At 44.2% G+C, this 18,644-nt stretch overlaps 1 protein-coding gene across 3 annotated transcripts in view; it reads right to left on the bottom strand.

Moving 5' to 3' along the window:
* Positions 1–7,761: 7,761 nt before the first annotated feature.
* CLYBL (citrate lyase beta like) overlaps positions 7,762–18,644 on the bottom strand; it is a 251,284-nt gene continuing 240,401 nt past the window's right edge. The window contains exons 8-9 of one of the 3 annotated variants that reach the window (XM_032611653.1): positions 15,546–15,665; positions 7,762–7,780 (exon numbers count right to left, since the gene is read on the bottom strand). In XM_032611653.1, the coding sequence (XP_032467544.1) occupies positions 15,570–15,665 (96 nt within the window). In that variant the 3' untranslated portion in view covers positions 7,762–7,780; positions 15,546–15,569. Of the gene's footprint in view, positions 7,781–14,390; positions 14,538–15,545; positions 15,666–18,644 lie in introns of those variants that run through there. The other 2 variants (XM_032611651.1, XM_032611652.1) reach the window with 2 other exon arrangements.

Genomic DNA, 18,644 nt, shown 5'->3' with positions numbered 1-18,644 from the left:
TCTAGGTGTCTCTTGGCTTTGAGAATTTTTTTCTTTTGGCTAAATGGTCATTATTTTCCACAAACAGACAGGAATCTTACCTTTCCTTCCCTGATTAACCCGAGTCCACAGTTTTGGAGTTGTTTGGTCACAAGTCCTTTCTGGGGAGAATCATCAGGCATGCACAAAGAGAAAGCCAAACAGAGTTCTTAATGAGAGTTTAAAATTCAGAGAACATAGGAAAGATTTATTTGTATTTGGTATTTAGTACAAGCTTGGCACTATCCTGAGTTTTAGAGATATTAACTCATTTACTCCTCACAACAACCCTATACGATAGGTCCCAGTATTAACCTCATTTTACAAATGGGACAGTTAAAGGCCAGAGAGGCTAAGCAACTGTGTGTCCAAAGTCACACAGCTTTGTGAACTCAAGCAGTCTGATGCCAGAGTCCACATGATTAAATTATACCATGCTGCCTCTCTATCAAGTCCCCATTTCTGTTTTGCTTTCCTGGTGGTATTGTGCCTTGTGCTTCGTGTTTGTTTTCCAGATTAGACCGTGAACTTTGAAGGAAGGGATTACATTTTACTGTGTATAAGTACCTGACACATAGGAGGAGCTGAAACATGACTACATGAAACATTAGTGGTATGATTTTAGGAATCAATCACGTTGTATTTGAGTCATTTTTCTATTTGTGTGTCTGGCTCCACTACTAGAGTGAGCTTCTAGGAGTGGGACTCTGAGGTATTTATTTCTGTATCCCCACTATCTAACACAATAGAGAAGAGACCCTGTCTCATTTGTTCATCAATTCATTAACTGATTCATTCAACAAAAATTTATTAAGAACAAGTACCATGCTCAGTGCTAGGAAAGAAGAAAGTAGATAAAGTTTCTGTCTCTGTGGTTTGATTCCAACCTCACAAGGATAGAGAAAAATCATGCTGACATTCTTTAAATTGGACACATTTGTCTATTTTTGCCAAAAATAATACTAGATTATTTGTCATCGCAACTTATCAATTCCCTCCTTTCCATAGTGTGTGATGAAGTCGAGCTGCAAACAGTTATTTTATTCCTATTTTATTTACCAGGAGCGTTGGTGGCCCACATTAGTCAGATCTAATATTTAAAGGTAAGAGAAAACCCTTTTGGCGTACAGCCAGTGGAAGAATTACTGGGTTCCCACAACGTGAGGTAGGGCTGTTTCATCCCCTTTTGTTATATGAAAAGCTTCAAGCACTATTAAGTGATGACAGAGAGTGCACTTGGCTTCTGGTACTTCTTTGAAGGCTTGCCTGTAGCATGCTGCTTGGAAGCAGGGGTGATTCCACAAATGGTCAGGGAGCCACCCTAACCGCCCTTCGCACCAGGTCCAGGTGTGTAAACAGAGCAGATGGGCCCTCCACTCTGGGAGAGGGAATTCCGAGGCTGGACAGCTGGAGTGGAGAATCACAGAGTTCAGGATCTCTCTTCCCTCCAACCGAGGCAGTATCTCAAAAATTCCCTCAACCACTTTTCTAATTCTCTGAGGCTGCTAACTGCATCGAGATCTCTCCTTATGGAGAAGGAGCAGGCTTTTCCCCAGAACACACAGGTAGTAAGTGGCAGAGGGGGGACTGGAAATCAGGTTACTTTCATGCCAATCCTGGGCGCAGCCCACGACCCGACACAGCCAAGCTTGTCCTTCCTGTGACAAGAAGTGACTGTGGTGCCCAAGGCAGAAGGAGTCCTTGGAAGCCGGTGCCTGAGTCCTGGCAGCAGGAGGTTTCAGATCATATGAAAACTTCCTGCCGGGGCCTCTCTACTCAGGGCCTATTAGGTTTAACTGAAGAACGATCAAAAGCAGTGTTTCAAATATAGATCTTGTTTATAATTAGCTCTAAATTAGTTTTTTAATTTTTGATATACATTTAATGAAAAATTTGGAAACACAAAACTGTACAAAGAAGACAAAATGAAAATCACCAGTAGTCTCGACATCCAAACACAGTAATTGCTAACATTTTGGTGTATTTTCTTCTGTTGTGATTTCTTTTTTTTTTGCAGTACGCGGGCCTCTCACTGCTGTGGCCTCTCCCGTTGCGGAGCACAGGCTCCGGACGGGCAGGCTCAGCGGCCATGGCTCACGGGCCCAGCCGCTCCACGGCATGTGGGATCTTCCGGGACCAGGGCACGAACCCGCGTCCCCTGCATCAGCAGGCGGACTCTCAACCACTGAGCCACCAGGGAAGCCCTGTGATTTCTTTTTAACATGGTTGTAATCACATTATAATAGTAATAGCAGCTAACATTTGTTGAGGGCTCTGATGTGTCAGGTACTCAACTTTATATGTATTAACTTATCTCATAACAATTCTATGAGATAGGTGCCACTATTACCTCCATTTCACAGATAATAAAACTGAGGCACAGAAAGGCTAGTTCCTTGCCCAAGATTACTCAAAAGTAAGCAGTAGAGGCCAGACAGTCCAGCTCTAGACTCTACATATACAGCTTGGTATCTGGGGGATTTTTTCTGAATTTTTTTTCTCTTTGATTTTTAAAAAATTAATTTTTTTTTTACTTATTTCTTGTTTGGCTGCATTGGGTCTTTGTTGCTGCGCGCGGGCTTTCTCTAGTTGTGGCGAGCGGGGGCTACTCTCTGTTGGGGTGCACAGGCTTCTCATTGTGGTGGCTTCTCTTGCTGCAGAGCAAGGGCTCTAGGTGCGTGGGCTTCAGTAGTTGTGGCACACGGGCTCAGCAGTTGTGGCTTGCGGGCTCTAGAGTGCAGGCTCAGTAGTTGTGGCGCACGGGCTTAGTTGCTCCGTGGCATGTGGGTTCTTCCCAGACCAGGGATTGAACCTGTGTCCCCTGCATTGGCAGGCGGATCCTTAACCACTGCGCCACCAGGGAAGTCCAGTATCTGTTTTTGAACAAAGCTTTTTCTTATTTTCTTCAGAAACACAAGCTTTAAGTGGCTGCCTAATATTCCATCATGGTTTCCATGCCTCTCTAATTTAAACGACGCAACTGTGAGTTGTGTTTGTGAATGAGGCTTTTTCTGTATTTAGGATCACAGAATTTCCCAGATCCAATGTAAAAGGCACAAGTGACAATAAGTCTGTGGACACTCATTGCCAAATATTTTCCAGGAGGACTACCTAGCCTCACTGCCATCAGCCTTGTAAGTGCTGGGCCTTGGAGGTTATCACTCAAAATATGATTTAGTTTGATAGTCAAAAAGCTTATTGCTTTAAATTTTCTCTGGTCCAATTTCTGACTACTCTTGTAATAATGAACTTTCGTTCTCATCCAAATTCTGATTTTTGCCTAGACTTACTTTTCCTCACTTCTAGTCATCCTTACTTAAAACAACAACAAAATTAAATGGTAACACACATTTTTCTGATTATAAATGTCCATTTTAGAAAATACGGATAATCCAAAATCCCATCGTTACATTTATTTATTTTATCGTTCATCTTATTTCTTGGCTATCACAGCGATGTGGGTTCACTGTAGCCAACTGGGAATGTACGGAAAAGAGTAAAGGAGGAGAAAGTGAAATAACTAAGCAGGGGCAAACTTTTCAGCAGTTCTTGCCATTAAATTTTTTTGATCTTTTTATAAACTTTTTCTTTTTGTGGGAATCTACCTCTAAGATACTTTATTCGTTTGGTTTTTTTTTTGGTCTCAGGCCTGGAGCTATGATCTTGGTTAATTTTCATGTCTGTTGTAAAGGATAAGAAAGAGTAATTAGAACAGGATGCAGGGCGGGGGTGGGGCGGGAGAACCAGAATAAGAAAGGCTTTAGCCACCCACCTGCTTTCCCTTCTGATGGAGCTACTGGACACAGGGGCCTTAGGGCCACCCCCGGGTTACCCTCACAGCCCATCACTACCACAGTGACGTCACTCACCGCAGGCACACAACAGAAGCTCAATTAGTATCTGCTGGAGGAGTGAATTAATGAACGTATTCTTATGCAGGTATGACCTATATTAACGTACCATCTCCTAGTAACTCTACAGCTTTAATCATTGCATCTCAGCATTCCTTTCGTTAAAAAAAAGAAAAAGAAAAAAGGTTTGCATCTGTGATCCCAGGTCCTGGCCTTATTAGGATCCTAGAGGATCGGCCAAACAGAGGTCTTTCAGCCCAAGGCAAATAATTGAGATCAAAGGTTCCTGGATCTCTCCCGGGAGGTCCTTGGCCCTCCAGTCAAAGTGACTGGAGCTCTCCTTTTCCCTTCGTGATCTGCAAGCACATCATCCCGCCATCCGCCATCCCGGATGGGGAAGGGGGAGAAGGAGGCAGCTGAGGAGGAGTGGGAAAGGTGAGGGAGGTGCTGTTTTGCGGGGAGGGGGGTGAGGGTAAGCGATTACCAAGCTGGCTCAAAGGCCCGCGGAGCACCCAGCTGAGGCTTCTTACCAGAAGTAGCCCTTGCTCTCAGCGTGGCCCCCCTTTGCTCTCCTGAGGCCATCAGAGGTGATAGCTAAGCTCACTTCTGCCTTCATGGGGCTGTGGTTCTCACTCGGATGAGTTGTTATTTGATGTTTCTCTGCTTCTGTTTTTATAAAAATGGTACAGTGTAAAGCTCTATGGTTCATGTTTTGTGATCGTCAGATGACACTAGGAGAAATACTGCTTTTTGCCTATATATTTTAAATATATGTAAGAAAAGTAAATTTGCAGAATATTAGTCAAGAAGCATGACACTGCCACTGCGAAGGGCAGACTTAAATGAATTTTCAGGAAGGGCAGCCATCTACACAAGTATACCTTATTTTAAAAATTAAATGTGAGACGTTTCAAGGCCGTGATTATTCCAACCTATTCTATGATCAGTCAGGGATGTGAATGTGTATAAAATTAGAAAGGGTATCATGTGGGAAGAATCAACTATTTTACAATTCATGTGGTCCAAAACATAATTATGGAAACTTAAGTTTGCTTTGTAAAGTTTAGCATGGCCAGGAGTTCCCAAATCATGTTACAGTATTGTACCTTAGACAGTTCTAATGTAAAAGCCATGTTGCATCTTTCAGAGTTTTGTTTGGTTGTTTCTCTTTTTAACCTGCAAAATGATGGGTGAGACTAGAGTATTTACTAAATGTTCGCCAGGTACTTCTAATATGCAGCCAGGGTCTAGATCATTGGCCTAGATGATCTCAGAAGTCCTTCTTTGGTACCAAAATGCTGTGGTATCTATAATTTTAAATTTTAAATCAAAATAAATAAGAAAATCAGATTCACCTAGCAGATAATTCTAGTTAAAAACATCTTCCTAAATTCAGAGGTCTCAGAAGTCCTACAATGAAACTTACTTCATAAGTGGCCCAACCCTCATGAAATATTTTGGGCAGAGCTTATGAATTTGGAAAGTTTATGTTTGTTCCACATTTCAATATTCCTATATGAGTTTTAAGTCAGTACCCCAAAAATTATTTTTGTCAAGATGTGGTCGAAGTTTTTGATTTCCAGGTGGAAATCAGAAGGCTTGAATGAAAATGTTTATGGATAGAGAGGTGAGAAATAAAGATATTGAATCTTTGCCATTAGCTTGGGATGACAACTCCCTGTGTGTGTGTGTGTGTGTGTGTGTGTGTGTGTGTGTGTGTTCGCACATGAACCTCTGCTGGGATCCGGGAGGAGCAGCTGATGTTGTGGGAATATCTCATAGAAACTATAGGGACAGATGGTGGCAGGCTGCAGCCATGGGACCAGCATTCTACTGATTTCAACCTAGGAACCCTTCTTATTGAAGACTATGTCCCCAGAACCATCAAGTTTTAAAATGTAGTTCAACTGGAGATGGTTTTTATTTTCTTGTTATGAAACCCGGGCTCCCACATTCTGGACTCAAATGACTATATTCCATGTCTACTCAAGAACAGTATCTGTGGCAAAGAGATGTGAGGTTGAAGCCTCTCCAGGAATAAGTCAGGAAACAGAATGATCCAAGTTTGGTATTTAGATTAGAAATACAAGTGGAAGAAGTAAGGTTACCATCAGAAATGTGCATTTCTAAAGATATTCATTTGAAAGTTTTGAAAAAAGTAAAGCTCATGCCCTGGGGCTCCTGGGAGTATGTACAAAATACAATAATTAAATTAAGTCCAGCAGTTAAAATTCCTCATAAAAAGAAAAAGCTGGAGTGCTTCCCAATGGGGAATGCTTGACTTAAAAGAAAGGTTTTACTCTGTGGCCTGAAGGTCAACAAACTGGGACTCTGTGGGAATGTATAAAATTTCTTAAAGGGGTTCTCCAGTCTTTGTTTTGTTGAAAGAAAATAAAAGAGCAAAAAGGGACAAGTTTTGAAAATTTAAAAAATGAAGGTGCAGTCCTAAAATCATCATGATTTTTATAAACGCAGCACTGGAGGCTATGAAAACACGCTCTTTTCTGGGTACTAATGCAACACATATGCTCTTTGAGAAGGAAGGGAAAAGGCCAATGGCGCCTTCTGAACAAACTGTTTTCAAATGTGCTCATTTTCAGAGGCAGTGCACGCAAATTCACGACCCATTCATTTGCTACTTATTTTGAAAATATTCACCTTAAATATTCTCATAAATATATGTCACAGTTTAAAATTCCTTAGGTGATACAAAGACTGATTGTTTTTTAAAAAGGTCTTTATGAAGCAAAGTTGAAAAAAATGATTTTGGGGGGGTCACATCCTCAGTAATTTTAAATGGAATGTTTATCATAATTTGAAAATACCTGTTTTTATTAATAATCACTTATTGTTACCTTTCTGGTAACGTCCTCCCCCGAAATAAAGTTAAGAAAAGGATAGAAATGAAATTTTATATCCTTAAACTTTGTCATGTGTAAGCATCATTCTGGGTTCCCACATGAGTTTCAGGCTGCACACTCAAATGACTTCTCCTAAAACATAAAGAACCAATAACCAGTTTGCCAGGTCCTCATCTTCTTTATCGCTTAAATAGAATCTGAATGTTGGCTCTGCATTAAGACAGCATGATCAAATGTAGGACATTAGAAATAGCAGCTGTGGCAGCAATATTTAATTTACTGAATAATTAGCAGCCTCACTGACATTTCTCCGTTGATTCCCAAAGTACAGCATTAGCTGTCCTCTGCACTCAGGCGCTCTGCAGTAAAATGGGCCAGTAAACTTCCTGTGCCAAGTTCACAGTAAATGAAGGACTACACAGCATCCTGCCAGCAGCTCACAGCTTAAGACACTAGATTTACTTCCCAAACACGGAAAAAACATTAGAAATCATTAAAAAGGTACATTTTTACCCACTTTTGTTTTCTTTCCTACATTTGTTAATTTTTTTTTTTTTTTTGGTTTGGGAATTGCGATGAGAGGAAGGAAGGTAAAATTGTAAGAAAAAGGAAATGGGAAATGGAAGCAGGACAGTAGCCAGAGGAGGGACTATATGGAATGAGAGGTGATGCACAGAATGAAGGGGGCCATGAGGGGAGGGCCGCAGGAGTGGGGAGGGTACAAGAGGAGGTGTGGGGAGTGAACCCGGCTCTGTCCTTGAGCCTGTGTCCTGCTCCTTTATCCCTCCACTGGAACGCCTTTCCTTATGCCACCTACGACATTCTCCATGGCCACTAGGCCACTCCCCCCGCAGTGCGCCATCCTGCAAAATGTGCGAGGGACTGTTTGTGTAGTCTGGGAGGGGCAGAGAGTGGGGGCATGAAGGCCTACCTCAAGGAGGGACTTGCCTGGTTGCCCAGCTTCCTGGTTGCACTGGATGATTGGCTGTTTGAATTGTGATGAGTTCACATACCCGTGCCAGGGTCAGGCAGTGTCTCTGAGGCAGGCAGCTGTTGAAAAAGAGGCTTCAGCTATTTTCTTGTTGCTTCAAAAAACTCATCTAGGGCTTCCTTCATCGGGAACTTAATGTGAAGCTATAAATCTGGGGAGTTCTCGGGTGTGCAACTGCGTGGTTTAGTGGTTTCATTTCCAGACTTTAGTTGAAGTCTTGGTTTTGCCAGCTGTGTGACCTTGAGCAAGTGCACTAAAAGGGCCAATATTTGCACAAATCCGGGAGGCAAGATGTCTGATGGAGGAACAGATGTCTCAGGGCCTAATTGTACTGAACACACCTTTAGCGAGTTCTTGCGGGGGGGTGGGGGGGTGGGGTGGGATGGGGTGGGGAGTGAGAGGTGAGCAGGAGAGGGATCTGGGGTACATGGCAATGTCCACTGTTGAGGGCCTCCACACTGCTGTGGGACACACACACACACACACAAGTACTACAATAGAAATCTGATCCAATGCAATGGAAGGACTGGGAGAGGGCCAGCAAGCTGTCTCTGGGTAGCTGGGAAGACTTCACAGAAGTGGTCTTCAGGTTGTGTCTTGAAAAATGGTGAGGAGTTTATTGGGTATGATGGAGAGGGAGGGATTACAGCTTGTGTAGAGCCTTTGCACAGGGGTGTCAGGCCCTGCAGCCAGGCACCGTCCACCTGCCCAGTGGCCAGGGCCCCGTGGGGGAGGCGATGTGTCGCTGGGCTGGTGTGGAAATGCCAGTGAGGCTCCTGGTGGCCGGAGCTCCCTCACACCACACTGGGAAAGGCATCACAGAGCTCCCCTGGAAGCTGCTGCATGAATTCCAGTCCCTGGAAATCCCATGGAGGAAACAGATGTGCTCCTCTCCTCGTCTGGGAGTTTGGGTTATTAACACAGTTTTCCCAGAGATTCTAAGCCAGAAGTTCATGTTGGTTTTATGTTCTTCCTTCCATGGAACTCAAGAGTCCATTAAAAAAAAAAATAATAAATAAGCCAGATGCCTAGAGTGGGTAGCCTTCTGAAGGAACTCTCCACCACAAAGCTATCTGAAATGGAATGCTCGTTTCTCTCTTGATTCCTTTACTGTGTCTGAATAACTAAGGCAATTTGATTCATTGTTTAAAAACAAAACAAAACCCAGCGAAACCAGCTATGTGGCATTATGTAGACAAAAAACAAACAATACTCCCTCCCCCCCACCGCCCCCGCAAAACAGTTTTCTTTTCCCTGAATTTCTCCCCTTTAGCTAGGTATTTTAACATCACGATATAGTCAGTGTTTGGTCTCCTTTGTTTTCATAAGATGGAGTTTTCAGTATATTAACTCTCTTATTTATGTAATGAAGGGAATCTGGAAAGTTCCTTCTAGGGCTTAGACTAATCTCTGGGACCATCTCCAGTTTTCTATACGTCTACATGCTGCACACAGTGTGAGAGAGAAACTGATTTTGACTGACTGAGAAGTATGACATTGTTGCAGGATTCCCCCTCGGTCAATAGGTAGGCACAGGTGATTTGAAGAGTGGGTTGCTTTCTATTCTTCCTGGTGACAGGAAGCTTTTTTGTCTTTGACTCAGGTTTGGCAGTTATATTCCACCAAGAAGCGTGGCCCCTCTGCCCTTCCGGAGGAATGCCCATCCTGATTCCTGAATGAGAGCTCACGTTGGAGAAAACCACCTCGAATTGGCCAAATTCTGCCCTAAGACTGAGCACAGCTTTCCAATGCCCTGTGTCTGGCCGAGGGCAGAATGGGGCCAGGACCCAGTGTGTTTGATCCTTTAGCAAATCTGACAGGCTGTTTACAAACATGCAGAAGGGCTGACTTCGTTCCTCAGACCTCAGGCAGGACTTTGGTTTCAGGACTGCAGCCTGAAGGAACTCATAGGGACCAAAAGAATTGGGGAGGAGATAAAATAGTTGAAAAAAGTGGCTGGTTTTCAAAGCATATGGCCAGTTTTTCAAACGCTTTAAATTCTTAATTCGCTCCTCTCCTGTTACTGTCGCTGTAGTAGCCAATGGCACTTCTTTTTGTTTTGACATTATTTTACGCCTTTGCTCCTCCTTTCACTTCACACAAGGGCATTTTAATTTTAAAAGAAAAGTGCATCCGGAACCAGTCCTACGGCTTTCCGACTAGCTGTCTGGCATCCAGTCAGGCTCAACAGATATTTGTTGAATGAATAAACGAATGAATGAAGTCATTCTCTCTAAAAAGTTCCGAGAAATCTTTACTTTTAGCAAAGTTTGGGTTTGTCTTCTGTAAACTCGGGATTATCACTTAAAATATTCTCTGTGGATTTGATAGGAAAATAGGCAAAGTTAGGATCTTTTGAAGAAACTCCACCAAAAAGCTATCTGAAATGGAATGTTCATTTTTCTCTTGATTCTAAAACCGTGCTTGAATAACGAGGGCAATTCCACTCAATGACTGAAAAGCAAGGGGACCTGGATCCTCCGCTGGTCCCCCGGCCAGGGATCGGCTCCGAGCAGGACAGGCTAAGGGCGCCGGGCTCCGGTCAGGGAAACCAGGACCCGCGAGATGCGCCTGGAGCTGGCAGGTCCCCCAGGGCCTCGTCCCGGCGCCTGGCCGCGGCGCCGACTTCGGAGGAAGACACAGGGGCCGGCCGGTCCCCAGGGCGGGCGCGAGGGCCCCGCGCAGGTGTCGGGCCTGTGCGCGGGGTGCGCGGGGCCTGGGAGACCCGAGAGAGACGTTATTGTTACACTGTAACGAGTCTGATTAACATGCTCCTGACACTTTCTCTTAGTTTCTCGGGCTCCTAGCAACAGCGCACAAAGGCGCGGGATTGTCCCGGGCTCCGCGGGGACACGGGGCAGCCTTTGATCTGCCACCATTACAGCGGGCCTGCGCGACAAGCTCGCAGGCTCCGGGCGGCCCGCGGTCCCGGCCCACTGCGCGCCCCGGCCCCGGCCCAGGCCCACTGCGCGCCCCGGCCCCGCCCGCTCGTCCGCCCGGTCGCAGCTCCGGGAGCGGCCGCCGCGCGCGACCGGGTCCACGGGGCGCACCGGCCGGGCCCCGCCGGTCTCTGCGTCGGAGCGTCCCCGACCCCAGCCTTCGGGAAGCGCGGGCGCTGGGGACGCGGACTCGGCGTGTCCTGGCCCGGCGGGCGCACGTCCTTCCGACGGGGCGCGCCGTCCCCGAGATCGCCGGCGCTCCCCGTCGCAAGAAGCAAACAGTAAAACCGAGCGGGTCGCTTACAGCCGAAGAACACAGAAATTTAAAAAGGGCAAGCGTGAGCGACAAACGAATCCCAAAAGATTTTGTAAAACATTTTCAAAATTAAAAAAAATCTGTAGGCTTCAGCCCGTTTAGCTGAAACTGGGCTCGATCGGCAGCAAACCATCTAAAGGCGCTAAAGATGATTTCGGTTCCTTCCTACAAATCACTTTCTTTTCGTCGTTGGCAATTCTTATAGATTCATAAGGAAATACGTTGCCAAATAATCGCTGGAATTTAAACAAACTCACCACCACCACCCGTCACAGAACACTAAAAAGCTGCCCGGTCCCACCGCGCAAGCTTTCTGGTACTAAGGTATTTGAAAGTAATTTATTCTCCATTTGTTTGCTCTCTTAACCCCCTATCCCACCCCGATTTAAAATAAAGCGCGGAAAGAAAGACCAAGGTTTTAACATTTAAGTGTTGATGTCGGCTGATTACTTTCCCCCTAAGTTGCAATGTGAAAACCTGCCGGCGGGGGGAGGGTCTCAGGGCTGGGAGGACAGTGTCCCCCAGCCTGGGGCGCAAGCTTTGCGGTTACAAACCGGTTCGGTGACCCTCCACAGCATCAATATGCACAAGATCCTACTGTTAATCTCAGAACCTGTTTTGTACCATCAACTACCTCCCAAGTATTATACTAGAGGTAAAAATCAAAATCAGAACGGAAGACATTTAGCTTTCCAAGCTAACCAGAAACCATAGAAGCAGAATGCCCTTCAAATAAAAAAGCACGTATTAACTCTTCTCCTCTTAAGACATCATTAGAAAATTCATCGTCCCTACTGAAGGTCAGTTTCCCGAACTGCCGAAGAACTATTAGGGGCTGGGATGTTCATCATAATATTTTAGAAGAGAAAAAAAAAGAAAAAAAAAAACCCTACACGGTCTATTCCATTTACGCAGCAAAATATGCCAGGCGATGAGTTACTTTCAAATTCAAATTGGAGGCGGCAAGTCTTCGTTGTTGAAGACACTTTTCCCAGTCAGTCCCTGGAGGAGAGGATGTCAGGGCAGTTAGTGGTTCAATACTTGTAAATCTGAAGGGAACCGCACCCAGATGCTGGGGAACTTCCCAACTTGCGCTCAGGGACAGTGCCTGACTCCGGACTCTGCTGGAGTTCCTCTCGCCATTTCAATAAAACATGATGGTACTGATATAATCCTCTATACATTAAAATGAGGTTGTCACAGATTGTCATTAAGACCTCAGTAAAACAATGAAGACATTACTGGGAACCCCCCCTCAGGCAAGGTATTAGGGAATAAAACAATCTACACCACTCGGGTCCTATTGAGATTAATGAAAAAATTATGCCAAAAAAAATCTCAATTTCATTTTCCCGTGACGGGGCTTTGCATACATACAGTCAGTCTTGCTTTACACCTGATGATTTATTAAACTAATCTGCAGTGATCACCACTGATGTTCTCAACTCAATCTTGTCCTGGCTCATTTTCTAAGTAATTGTTTCTCATCAGTTCTGATAATGTTTTAATAGTGTTACCCATAATTTAGCCCCCAAGAATTAATAACAGGGGGGTAATATGGTGAAGCAGCTTGTGATGAGCTACACAAAATATAAACAGGTATGGTTTTTAATTAATCAGATTACTGCAAGGTTCTCTTCTTGCAGTCAGTCCATTCCTAGCTGGGAGGAATTCCCCAGGTTGGGCACTGTCACATACCGAGTGGGGTGAGCTCACCCAGCCCTCCCTCCCACCCTCCCTGTATTACCTTCACCCACCCGAGGCACCAGAGAGATGTGGGTGGGAAAACAGTGGGGATACCTCTTGTCTCCCAACATCTCCTTGCCTTTGTTCCTCAAGGAATGAGGCATGATGGCTCTCTGACTCTGACTAAACCCTTTTCTGGGTCCCTCTTGTAGGGTCTGTGCTCAGAGAGTAGGACCTTGGTCCAGATTTTTGGCTCTAGTGTGTCCCAGTGTCATGATCCTATCATAATTGGGACCCTGGGGTTATGAGGAAGATGATAAATCTGACACTCAGGGAGACTTAAACAACAAGGTGCTTTTGTTGGAACAAAGTGTGGTTTGAGATAAAGGGCGTGGTGAGCAGTCCAACATGGTTGGAAATCTAGGAACCTGTGGGCCCGTTGGTGATGGGGGTGGGGAACACCTAGTCAGGTCCAGGCCCTCAGGGCCCCCCGGAGACCTTGCTGAGAGGGTTGCTCTTCCCGAGGTCTGCATGCCTTCACCCTGGCATCTGGGGTCCCTTAGAGTGGAGGGTTTGGCTCTCAGTGAGCCCCAGGCTTGAGGAGGTTCATCTATAGGGTTTGGGGGTTGCCTGTGTAACAGGGGTGGAGACTAGAGTGTCTCCCTTTCTTCCTGTCAAAGCCTGAGGTGGGCTTATCTGGACCAACACATGAGGACGGGCAGGACAGCGGAGCTGAAGTGGAGGCTGCCTGTAGGGAAGTATGAAGAAAGGCTTTTATTATCGTCTTTTGTTTAAGAAAGGTCCTGCCTATGCTTCCAACACCCTGAGGGTGTCAAAATGAGAGGAGGCTTCCCTCTGCCTTCTGAACGGTCCTCCTGTTGTGTTTGTGTGCTGAGCAGTGGGGTCCGGCTGCGTGGGCACCTATGGTCCTGGTCTACCCTGTGCACACCGACTACCACTCTAGGCGGGCACAGCTGTGCCGTGGGTTGCAGGGATGGCTGCTCCTGTAACTGCTACCCACTGTCACTGTCCGCAGCCCTGAAGCCCAGTTTGGCTGGAGGCCAGTCATCTCCCAAGTTGGCTAAGACACTGTCTTCCTCCTTCCAGCTCCTCCGAGTGAGGACGAGGCAGGCTCCCACCTTTCTTTCCAGCTACGACCCATGCTCTCGAGGGTTTGGGGGGTGTGATGCCCCGGGGAGGCAGGGCTCCAGCGCAGCACATCCCATCTCAGTTAAGAGCCGCCTTGTCGGGCCCCGTGTTTGAGAATGTTAGTGTCTCAGAGCATGTGTTTCCCAGAACTGCCCAGCCTGGATCAGGTTCCTCTGCATGCCTGTCGGAACTGCCCTGCACTGGAGGTGGATGTTGTATGACCATACGTGGGCCTCTCCCACTTTGCTTTGGTTCCATGATGCCTTTCCTTGTATATAACCTTCAGCCCTCCTCCCCTCTTGGGCTTCCTGGAGGAACTGGAAGGGGTAGGGGAAAGTAGACCCCTGGGTGGGGCACATGGTAGGGGCCACATAGGAAATAAACTAAAAGGGCGTAGGAGGTAAAAAATGAAAATAAAAAACAACTGTTTTCTATTTACAAATTTAAATAAACAGAACAGCCTTCCCCGCGGTGTTTGTCTAAGGGTAGCAGCTTTGCTGCTGTGTAGGTCATGAAAAGGTTGGTGTAGAGTTTAGAACTTCCCATTCTGTTAATTTCTTAAAGAACAGTCGTCCAGAGTCTCCACACAAAAGCTCATGATTTAATGAGGAGCAGAAACAAAATCTCTGATTGTTGGTGTTTCAAATTTCATTGGCGTCCTCTGGCAAACACAAGTTGATCCTTCGCAGCTTCAATACCCTTTAGCCTTCAATATAAGAGCACATGCTGAATAGGGAAGAATGGCTGGTTGTTATGTTTATTTACCCTTACTACAAGCTGGGTTAACCTCTTCAAAACAGCTTTACTAAGCCCGTTAACCACACCACCCATATGACCTGTAGCAGCATCTCTAATGTGATGCAAATCTCACAGGGGACCATATGCACCAGCTCTGTGGCATTGTGTCTTCTTAGAGGCTACAAGTTTATTGCTGAGGGGGCCCTGTCCCAGCCATACATTTACAGGGGGGAAATGGCCTCAACGGCAAACAGTTAAACAGGGAAATAAAGGGAGAGAATGGATGGTCTTGTGCTTCTGCACATTTATTTTTTAATTGCTGGTAACTGTTGACCCAAAGCATTCACCCAGGATGAGGGCTTTCATAGTGATCACCTAGCAGTTCAAGGATAGGGATATTTCATTTTTGGGGGTGGTGGGGTGGTGGAGGTTAAAGTAATCAGCTTTGAAGATTTATTTTTAGAAGGTATCTATATAAACCAGTATGGTACTTAATCAACTTTTCTATGCCATCTCTGTTGTTTTATCAGATTACTAGTGAAATAAACACCAACCCTTCATTGAGTTATTATTTTTTAAAAGGTTGGCCTTTCTTAAAATTATTTCTGGTGTCGAGTGAACAATGCACAATGTGGGAAACATCTAACGTGAGCAGGGTGAAGGGAGTATACGTATTTGGGAAAGATCTGTTTCATTAAAGACCAAACTTCTCCTGGAACAGCCCATCTCTCTCCACTATTTTATCTCCCTGCGAAATCATAAGTCTGTACTTGTAACACATTCGTGAACAATAAAATCATAAGCTTGGAATCAAAAAGAAGAAAGTTCATTTTTAGAGGAATAACTGGCCAGTGAGATAACCAAAAAAAAAAAAAAAAAAAAAAATGTGATTAACATGAACTGTAAATGAAGAAAGGCTCCCATCTGGCATACTAACAAGTTGCCTTGAGTATTATGGCTTGTCTTTAAGGAACCCACTGTATATGTTCAGCCCACCTGATGAGAGCTTCATTTAGCAGATCATTTTTCCTTGATGGATATGGCAAGCCTAACAATGTTCTGGGCCTGCTTCAGTAATGGCATGTCGATCACAGTCCCTCGGAAAGTAAAGGCTCCCTGGAAGACAGAGAATACAAACTTCCTGAAAGAATGCTTGGAAATTACAGGCTTCCTTTCTGCACACACTTGTACAACAAGAACATTTTAGATTCCACCTGAATTATACTGACTTTCCTACCCAACTTTTGAGAAAGCCAAAGTAAATTACAGGGGAAAGATTTCTTTTTTCCTCCTAAAAAGGAAAAAAATACCAAACCACTTCAGCATTTTAATGGAGAGGAAAAACATCAGGCACAAGGTATTGGAAACTGCTCATTTAACTCTTGAAATCAAGCAGAAAACAAGGGTGGAAGGAAAATGTAAATACTTCCTTATATACTTTTTGAAATATTGCATAGAACTGTGAAAACAGTAATATGCTCTGGCAACTGATTATTGTTTGAATAAATAATTGTATGATCAGGTTAAAGGAAGAATGCTTCCTTCTTGTTGTAATGTAATTGAGGGGTAACACTATCATGTGATGAGAAAATGTAAGGTAGGATTATATTGAGTAAAAAGAGATTCTTCTGTTGGTACACACTTTTGCAGAAAAGGATTACAATGACAGGGGACATGAGTCTGTAACAAAAAATCATAGGTCTGTTGAATGGTTAGCCTGGAAAGAACCTGAGATCTCCTGATTTATACCCATTTTGCAGATTCACTTTTTAAAAACTTCTGCAAATACTCATTGAATGTGTCATGTGATCTCAGTGCTGTTCTAGATGAGGACTCTGATGCCCAGAGTAGTTAAGTGATTCTCCAAGGTCACTTGACTAGGAGAAGTTAGAGCTGGGGCTAGTACTTGGGTCTCAGAACCTCAAGCCTTCATTAGAGACTCCCACATTATGATGATAAGGTAGTTTCTTTAGTGCCTCAGAAAAAGAAGAATTAAGTGGACAGAAGCAGTATGAATCTGAAATTCATGTCTGGTTATTCATGTTCTTTTAATCACTTCTTTTTGCTGTTTTCAATTACAGCTCTTCTTAATTCCCCTTCTTTCTACCTGTTGGTAAGGATGCTGGTATTGAGTAGGGAGCAGGTGGTCTTTTGAGACCTGAAGGTGGGTTGGAGCAATTATAATCTTTGATGATGGTCCATTTGTATATACTGCCATCCATTTCTGGATTTTACAAGTACCACCTCTCAACAGTCAATGTTGTCATTATTCAGGACTTCTGGGATGGTCTCCCGGGCTCGCTGGAAACCCTCATCTCTTGTAATAACATAGAGTTATACACAGAATGGAGGTTAAAAAAATTGGCAGGGAATCCTTAGCAGTGACTTTGAAATTTGTTTTTTAATCAAGAGAGATTTAAAAGTCATTAGGATTAGAATTCTCACCAGTGCTTAGCCTTCTCAGCCCGAGAATGATAAATCGGATTCATATGAACACCTGTGTTGCCTAAAATCCTATACCGTTAAGTCATTTTCCAATCTGCCCATTTTACTATTTATACTCCCAGATTGGTCTGTGCCTAATTTCATTCAACCTAGAGCTAATTTTAGTTGTCTCTGTGACCATGATGAATTTTATGAATTTGGTTAGGAGTTCTAAGGATATTCTGTGGGTTAGCATGACATGTGAAATCAGGGCATGGGTCTCGTGCTGTTTTACAAGGCGAGAGTCTAGTTTTCTTATTGGAGTATATGATGAAGACCAAAGGCCTCCTGGTTATCCATCCACCACGTGGATTCTGGCCCTGTAAAACAGCACATGTGTCCTGCTAAAGCTTAAATAATAGGCTAATAATAATAGAGATGAAATTAGCCTAGATGCACATGAAATCAAAATGATGCACAGAGAATCAAGATGACTTGGCTTTGGGTCTATGCCATGTTCCCTGAATCCGCTTTGGATTCCACATGCACATCAAAGATGCAAAATATTTCGTGTAGTTTTTCAAGACAGGGAAATCATTTCTTTCTTTTATGTGGCAGATTTTGCTTGACTTCCTTTGTTAAGCTTAAGCTGGAAAACAAAAGTTAACATTTTTGTTCTTTGTTTCCTTCATCTCTGCAAATTGAGGATTTTAGTGTTAAGAATCAAGACTTCCTAATACGAATATCCTCCTGCTTTCACATCGACCTAGAAATATGGTTGGTTTTTTTAACATATGGATCTACATGTGAAATGTGAACAGTCTGTTGGTCAGGATTTGGAAGAATGCAGATTGTCAAAAGCTACCTGGATTTGTGGGGAGGGTTTGAAACATTCCTTAATGTGTGATCATAGATAAGTTTCGGTTTCACAGCTCAGTGCGTTTCTGAGAAACTGGTGTACCATTTTGAAAAGAAGAGGGAACTTCCATCAGCTTGAAGATTCAGAATATAATTTGGTTTAAAATGCCTCTAAGTAGTAACTCAGTCATGGTTGAAAGCCTTAACAACCATGACTACAACAATAATAATAGCTATAATTTCTTGAGCAGTTGCTAGCCCCAGGACTGTGCCTGGTCCTTGACATGTTTTTTTTTTTTTTTTTTTTTTTTTTTGCTGTGCGCGGGCCTCTCACTGTTGTGGCCTCTCCCGTTGCGGAGCGCAGGCTCAGCGGCCATGGCTCACGGGCCCAGCCGCTCCGCGGCATGTGGGATCTTCCCGGCATGGGGCACGAACCCGTGTCCCCTGCATCAGCAGGCGGACCCTCAACCACTGCGCCACCAGGGAAGCCCCCTTGACATGTTTTATTTCAGGTAATGCTCGTAAAAACACTGTGAGGTAGATACTATGACCCATCCCCATTAACAATTTTTTTTTTTCTTTTCAATTGTAGTAAAAACACATAACATAAATTCACCATCTTAACCATTTTTAAGTGTATGAGTCTGCAGTGTTAAGTAGATTCACAAATATTGCACAACAGATCTCCAGAACTTTTTCATCTTGCAGAAGTGAAACTCAGTACCATTATAGACAACTACTCTCCATTCCCCCTCCTCCATCCCCTGGCAATGAGTATGTATTCATCTGTTTCTATGAGTATATATCCATCCC

The sequence above is a fragment of the Phocoena sinus genome, chromosome 18, assembly GCF_008692025.1.
Source record: "Phocoena sinus isolate mPhoSin1 chromosome 18, mPhoSin1.pri, whole genome shotgun sequence".
In the NCBI taxonomy this organism is placed as follows: Eukaryota; Metazoa; Chordata; class Mammalia; order Artiodactyla; family Phocoenidae; genus Phocoena; species Phocoena sinus.
Note: the sequence above shows the minus strand (reverse complement) of the source record. Positions and strands in the feature narration are given on the sequence as shown.